Source organism: Arachis stenosperma, chromosome 10 (assembly GCF_014773155.1).
Source record: "Arachis stenosperma cultivar V10309 chromosome 10, arast.V10309.gnm1.PFL2, whole genome shotgun sequence".
Lineage (NCBI taxonomy): Eukaryota > Viridiplantae > Streptophyta > Magnoliopsida > Fabales > Fabaceae > Arachis > Arachis stenosperma.
Genome location: NC_080386.1, coordinates 112,754,390 through 112,761,699, shown reverse-complemented (window position 1 = coordinate 112,761,699; position 7,310 = coordinate 112,754,390). Strand labels below are relative to the sequence as shown.

The window sequence follows — 7,310 nt, the reverse complement described above, 5'->3', positions numbered from 1 at the left end:
ATTCTAATCTGACAGAATTTTTGAGCTTAATTTCTTTTCTTGCTTGGGGACAAGCAAGTTTTAAGTTTGGTGTTGTGATGACAAGTCATCTTAGCCTAGTTTTACTAGTCTTTTTCTTTACTTTTATTTAGTTTTATGCACTTTCTTAAGCCACAAGTGAGCTTTTTGGGTTGAATTTCACATCATCTTTGCGTCAGTCAATCATGTATAAAATGATGCATTTTCATGAGGTTTTGTGCTATATTTGTCATATATTTTGAAAGAGAAACAATCTCATGATTTGAAGCACAACTTTGATGTTTTTGATTGATTGATGACAGGTGAAGCAAGGCTTGGAAGAAGGTTACAAAAAGTTGAAGAACACCCTGGAGAGAAGCCAACGTTTGAGCCAACGTTTGACCTCAAACTTTGAGGCAAACGTTGGCTGAAGAAGAAGCTCCAGGGGAGGGCAACGTTTGCGCCAACGTTTGACCTCAAACATTGAGGCAAACGTTGGCACCACAGAGAAGCAAATTGGCATTCCTGGAAGGTGAAGTTTGCGCCAACGTTTGACCTCAAACGTTGAGGCAAACGTTGGCACCTAAGAAGAGGCAGAGTGAGCGTTTGGCAGCGACGTTTGAGCCAACGTTTGACCTCAAACGTTGGGTCAAACGTTGGCTACATTTTGGCAAGAAGGAGCATGGAAGAACACCCCTGGTTGATGAGCTAATTGAGCCACGTTTGCACCAACGTTTGACCTCAAACGTTGGGCCAAACGTTGGCCAGAAAAGAATGCATGGGGGATCCATGTTTGAGCTCACGTTTGACCTCAAACGTTGAGCCAAACGTGGATGACAGCAACAAATGGCGCTGCATGATTATTTCACAAGCAACGTTTGAGTCAATGTTTGACCTCAAACGTTGGCTCAAACGTGAAAGTCACTCGGCCCGGTTCACAAGTGGATTTCTTCCCAACACCAAGAGCAAGCAACAGAGGCTTAATTCAACCCAATTCCATCAAGGCCAAGGCCCAATTGAAGGCTCTAGGATCATGTAAAGAAAGTGTATAAATAGCTTAGGATTTGAAGTTTTAAAAAAGGAGCTTTTCCTTCTGAGTTCTCATTGAGAGTTTTCAGAGCTTTTTGGAATTGTGATTTTTGCCGAGTTGTTTTGAGAGCTTACCTTGCATTTGAGAGAGTTTCTGGGAGGAGAATTGAATTCTCTTCCTCTGGGTTTTCTTGTTTACTTTCTTGCAAAGTTTATTTGAGTCTTGGGCGTTGAGAATTGAGGAAATTCTGTCTCAATCTCACCTTGAGATCCATCTTTCTGTTTTGATTTACTGCACTCTTGAGATATTGAGATTTGAATTTAATTCTTCTTCTGTTTGATTTTAAATTCTCTTGCAATTGAATTGTGGTTTTGATCTAGGAAGGCATTGAGATCTAGACTTGGTTATCTAGTCTCTTGGGTCCTGAGATCTAGAGTTTTCATTTTAAATTTCTCTTCTACTTTTCTGTTTATAGAAATTTACTTCTCCTTGTCTAAATTCTGCAAATCCACTTCCCGATTCCCTTTATAATTCAAGCTATTTACATTTCTTGCACTTTAAGTTTCTGCAATTTATATTACTTGCACTTTAAGATTCAGCTCTTTTTCTTTTTATTCCCTTTAATTTCCTGCAAATCACCCACTCCCCTTTACATTCTATGCAATTTACATTCTGTCAACACAAATTCACACAATCAACACTCGTTTGCTTGACTAATTCAACCACTAAACTAAAATTGCTCAATCCTTCAATCCCTGTGGGATCGACCTCACTCATGTGAGTTATTATTACTTGATGCGACCCGGTATACTTGCCGGTGAGTTTTGTGTCGGATCGTTTTCCGCACATCAATAGGTCCACATATATCACCTTGAATCCTTTCTAGGAATTCAGGGGACTTTACTGGTGATGGCCTTAAAATTAACTTCCCTTGAGAATATACAGCACAACAAAATTCACTAGATTTAAGAATCTTCTGGTTCTTTAGTGAATGTCCATGAGAGTTTTCAATAATTCTCCTCATCATGGTTGTTCCCAAATGACCCAATCTATCATGCCAAGTTATGAATTCATTTGGGCTAGTAAACTTCTGGTTTACAATGGCATGTGATTCAATTGCACTAATCTTGGTATAATACAATCCAAATGAAAGTGAGGGTAACTTTTCTAATATAACATTTTTATTTAAATCATGATTTGTGATACTTAAATACTCATGATTTCCCTCATTCATTGTTTCAATATGATATCCATTTCGGCGAATATCTTTGAAACTCAACAAGTTCCTCAGAGATTTGGTAGATAATAGTGCATTATTTATTATAAATTTTGTTCCTCTGGGAAACAAAATTATAGCTCTTCCGGAGCCTTCTATCACATTGCTCGAGTCAATAATAGTATTAATATATTCTTCTTTTGGCACAAGATGGGTAAAATATATTGTACTTTTAAGGATAGTGTGCGAACTCGCACTATCCACAAGGCAAATATCTTTAGAATATGTCTTTGCCATTTTTCTTCAAAAAGAAATGATAATAATAATAAAATGAGTAGAAGTACATGCACAGTAAAATTATTCACATGAATACTTAACAAACACATACATATATCAAATAGTCAATATTTCCTTCAAAATCCTTAAAGAAATTAGATACATTATAATGAGTGGTGAAATTTTCATCATTTGAAACAAAATTTGTTTCTTTTCCTTTGTCATCCTTTTTCAAGGATGCTTGATAAAGATCAACTAGGTGCCTTGAGGTACGACAGGTACGTGACCAATGACCCTTTCCACCACAACGGAAGCATTTATCCTCAATTAATATACTTTGCCCATTGTTTCTTTCTTTATCCCACTTCTGGTGAGATCTTTTCTTATGAACATAATTTCTTTTCCTTCCATAATTTTTCTTGTTATCAAAATCTTACCATTTACCTCTTCTGGGGTTATAATTTGCCGCATTTGCTTCAAGAAATGGGGCGGTGCCAGCTAGGCGCGCTTCATGATTTCTTAAGAGCAACTCATTGTTGCGTTCAGTAACAAGAAAGCAAGAAATTAGCTCAAAAAAATTTTTAAATTCTTTTTCTCGATACTGCTGTTGCAGGAGCACATTCAAGGCATGGAAGGTCGAGAAAGTTTTCTCTAACATATCGGGCTTGAGGAAGTATCGCCGTCTTTTGATGATTGTACCTTTCTTCAAGGCCTTTCCATAGATCTGCAGGATCTTTTAATGTGGGATATTCATTTTTCAATCATACGTGAAGATGACGACGAAGGAAAATTATGACTTTGGCTATATCCTTCTGGGATGTATTATTTTCAGCCTTAATGGTATCTCCAAAATCCATTGAATCAAGATGGATTTTAACATCTAGTATCCATGATAAATAATTATGTTCAGATATATCAAAAGCATTATATTCAAGATGAAAGAGATTCGACATAATAAAAATTTGTTATCTGAAGTCTTCCTAAAATTTCGTTAGAGATTCGTGCTGATAACGTGTTGTAGAATAAATAAGTAACTTAGGAAGATATAATCAATATAAAATAAGTATAAATAGAAAATACTAGTATTAATATTTACCACAATTAATATCTCAATATAAAATATTTCATATATAGTAGCGTATATAAAAGAGAGAAAGAGAGAAGAGAGTTTTAGCAATATGAAAAGAGAGGAGATTTTATTAATTCTGTGTGTATCTTCCTTCAAAGCAAACCCCTATTTATATACATATAAGGGGTCACCTTTTCAAACTCAATTAATTATACAATCTCTCTTGATATTCTCAATAACATAGAGAAATGGTCATCCACCTCATATCCACTTCACACTTATCACAACAAACAATAGATATATTAGATGTTCATTTTATTAGGTGTACGAATGATTATTTTAATATTAAAATTTAGATAATTAATTTAAAAGTATAATGTATTTTTATTTGATTGGTAGTTGTTCGTATTATTCAAAATGGTTATTATTTACCTAGCACTCCCCTAAATTTTAATGTTGGTCTAATATTTTTTACTGGAACAATAAAGGAATTAGAAGCTCCAATTCCAAAGGAATGATTGGTTAAAAAAAGGGTCATCATCAGCCACATTATCCTGAAAAGTTGGTACCGAGAACAACAATTCATCACCCGAGTAGTGATGATCAATTCTGTCCAACTCATCATCAGAATAGAGAGCACCCCCACAATCAGCAGAACAAGAACCACCCAAATCCTTCAAAAATGTCCAATCCATCATCATGTTGTTGTCCACTTGCCCTTGAGATACAACAGCAGCATCAGCTTTGGATTCTAACAATCCAACTGACGAAGAATCATTGTCATTGCTATTTGGTTGTTCTTGTTGGTGATCATCATGATGTGGGTCCTGAGAATGGGCAAAGCTAGCAGCAATCTCTTGAATTTCTTGATGAGTAAGCGAATGATGATGAACGGCGCTGGTGCTCAAGTTGAAAGGAGTGTCGGGGAAATTGAAATTGGCTCGACAACCTCGGAGACAATAAAGGGCAGCATCGAATGCACGCGCAGCTTTTTCAGGAGAATCATAAGAGCCAAGCCAAATGCGTTCGCGGCTATTTGGAAGCCTAATTTCAGATACCCATTTCCCCCACTTTCTCTTCCTCACCCCTTTGTACACCTTCTTGTTATTGTTGCTATCATCATCACAATTATTAGATAATGAAGTGTGATTATGATTATTATTAGGTCCATCACCACCTTCATCCCCAGACATGTTAGCAAGCTGCTTCGAATTCTTCATAGGATAGTAGTAGCAGTGTGTGTGTGTTTAGTTTAATGTGTGTATAAAGTAATTAAACTCGGTGGGTTTCAACATAGTTGACGAGAAAACCTTTGTGATTGAGATATATATATATAGATGGTTAGTGGGGTGGGTGTGAGGTGAAGGGTTTTGAAGGTCTAAGGGGATAAACGTGTTGATCGGAATAAAGAGAGTAAAAGGAGCGTGAGATCCATTCCAATTCCATATCAATATTCCATGAGCATGTGCCCTGTATTGTCCTCATGTACCATGCTACGCGCTAAGCTAGACCTTTTTCTCTGAAAAATTTTGCGTCAGCATCATTTTTTTCAGTATTTTACTATTTTTAATTATTAATCTATTTTTTTAGTGTAACAATTTAAAAATTATTTTTAGTTTATATTTTTGAAGATTAATAATTAATTATTAACCAAACATAATAAATTTTGCTTGTTTTCTAATATTATTATTATTTTTTTGTTTTTAAACTTATTTAAAAAAAAATACAAATTCCAATTATACATACAAGATGGTATATTGACATCTATGATATCTGTTATGATAGTTATAATGGTTACAATAACTAAAAATGTTTGTTAAAATTAACATAATATTTTTTATAATTTAACAATTTTTTAATTAAAAAAATATTATCAAAATATAAAAAAATATTTTAATTTTAACCATATTTATATAATCACCGCAAACATAAACATTATACACAATAACTACATACAATAGTATGTATATATAGAAGAAAAAGAGTTTTGTCGCTCAAGAAGTTCTAAATACTTAACAAATACGAATTGCGTTCAATTAAAGAATATTTGTGGTTTTGATAAAAAAAAGTAATCATAACTACTATTTTGAATTTACCAATAGTATAGACATTAATTTTTTTAACTATTTATTGTTAAATATTAAAAGGAAGTTAGCTAATTAATCTATCTATTTATTATTTATTATCTATCTATTATCAAAAATATTAAAAAATTATCAAAATTTATTATTTTTAATTATCACTTAGTCATCAATATTTAAAAATATTAAATAAAGTATGTTGTTGAATTACTAAACTAAAGAAATTAAATAAAAAAATTGAGTTAATGACTAAGCTAAGTAATAGCTAAAAATAATAAAGTTTGATGACCTGGTATTTCTCATCTATTATCTATCTATACTATACATCCAAGTTTTTTTAACAACTAATTAAGTCCAACCAAATTAGTCAAAATCCAACAAAAACTACTTTCATTCTACGCGTGCTTCACTAACCCAAACATATCCTTCTTCATTTTCGCGTTCTTTATTCTTCTTCGTGTTCTTCCTTCTTCTTCTATGCATTCTTCCTCCTTCTTCGCCACGTTTCTTCTTTTTTCTTCGGGTATTTTCTCTCCATTTTCGTTCTTGTATTATTGTTGTTGTTGTTGCGTTTTTTCTTTTCTTCATTTTCTTTCTAGTAATTTTGCAGTATTGATTTTTCTTCTTTTTTATTTTATTTTATTCCTCTTAAGAGAGTGAAATAAGAAGAATTATGAGAAAATGAAATAAAAAGAAGAAGAAGTAGAATATGAGGAGGAGGAAGAGGGAGAGTTTTAAATTATGCAGAACTTATCAGAATAAAAATATACTGAATTTTTTTAACAAATACACATAAATTTCTTAGTTTTTATACCGAAATTTTGCTACAAAAGTACAAAAATTTCTTCTTTAATGCTACATTTTTTCTTCTTCTTTTTTCTTTATTTCTTCTTTTTTTAGTTATATAAATGTAGGTTCATCCTCTTTCTATTAATTTTGCAGCATTATATATACATATATATATATATATATATATATATATATATATATATTTGTTTGATTTTTTTTATTCTTGTTAATAGAGTAGAATAAGAAGAAACTTGAGAAGGTAAAAGAAGAAGAAAAACATGAATAAATAAATAAAAAGATGATTATGAAAAAGAAGAAGAAGCAGCATAGAAGATGAGAACGAGGAAGAGGAAGAGTTTTGAATTATGCAGAACTTATCACAATAAAAATACAACAAAATTTATTAACTAATAAACATAAATTTCTTATATTTTATACCGAAAATTTGCTACAAAAGTTAAAAAGTGTCTTCTTTAATACAATTTTTTTCTTTTCTTTTTTTTTCTTATTTCTTTCTTTCTTTTAGTTGAATGAATGTAAGTTTATCTTCTTCCTAATAATTTTGCAATATTATGTGTTTCTTGTCAAGAGAATAAATAAGGTAAAAGAAGAAGAAAAAGATAAATAAGAAAGAAGAAGAAGAAGAAGAAAAAGAGTTTTGAATTATGCAAAACTTATTAGAATAAAAATACACCAAAATTTCTTTGCAAATACATATAAATTTATTAGTTTTTACACCAAAATTTTGCTACAAAAATACAAAATTTATTCTTTAATGCTGCATTTTGCTTCTTCTTTTTCTTTATTTCTTTTAGTTGAATGAATGTAGGTTCATGATTTTTATTCTTGTTA

The 7,310-nt window shown here is 31.9% G+C and overlaps 1 protein-coding gene across 1 annotated transcript; it reads right to left on the bottom strand.

Moving 5' to 3' along the window:
- Nucleotides 1–3,705: 3,705 nt before the first annotated feature.
- On the bottom strand, nucleotides 3,706–4,870 carry LOC130956393 (ethylene-responsive transcription factor ERF017-like). Its single transcript, XM_057883435.1, has one exon. The coding sequence runs from the start codon at nucleotides 4,806–4,808 to the stop codon at nucleotides 4,080–4,082; it is 729 nt and encodes a 242-aa protein (XP_057739418.1). The 5' UTR covers nucleotides 4,809–4,870; the 3' UTR covers nucleotides 3,706–4,079.
- Between the last annotated feature and the right edge of the window lie 2,440 nt (nucleotides 4,871–7,310).

What these genes read in the sequence shown, in the direction of transcription:
- LOC130956393 (XM_057883435.1), bottom strand. Translation starts at nt 4,808, where the DNA reads ATGAAGAATTCGAAGCAGCTTGCTAACATGTCTGGGGATGAAGGTGGT.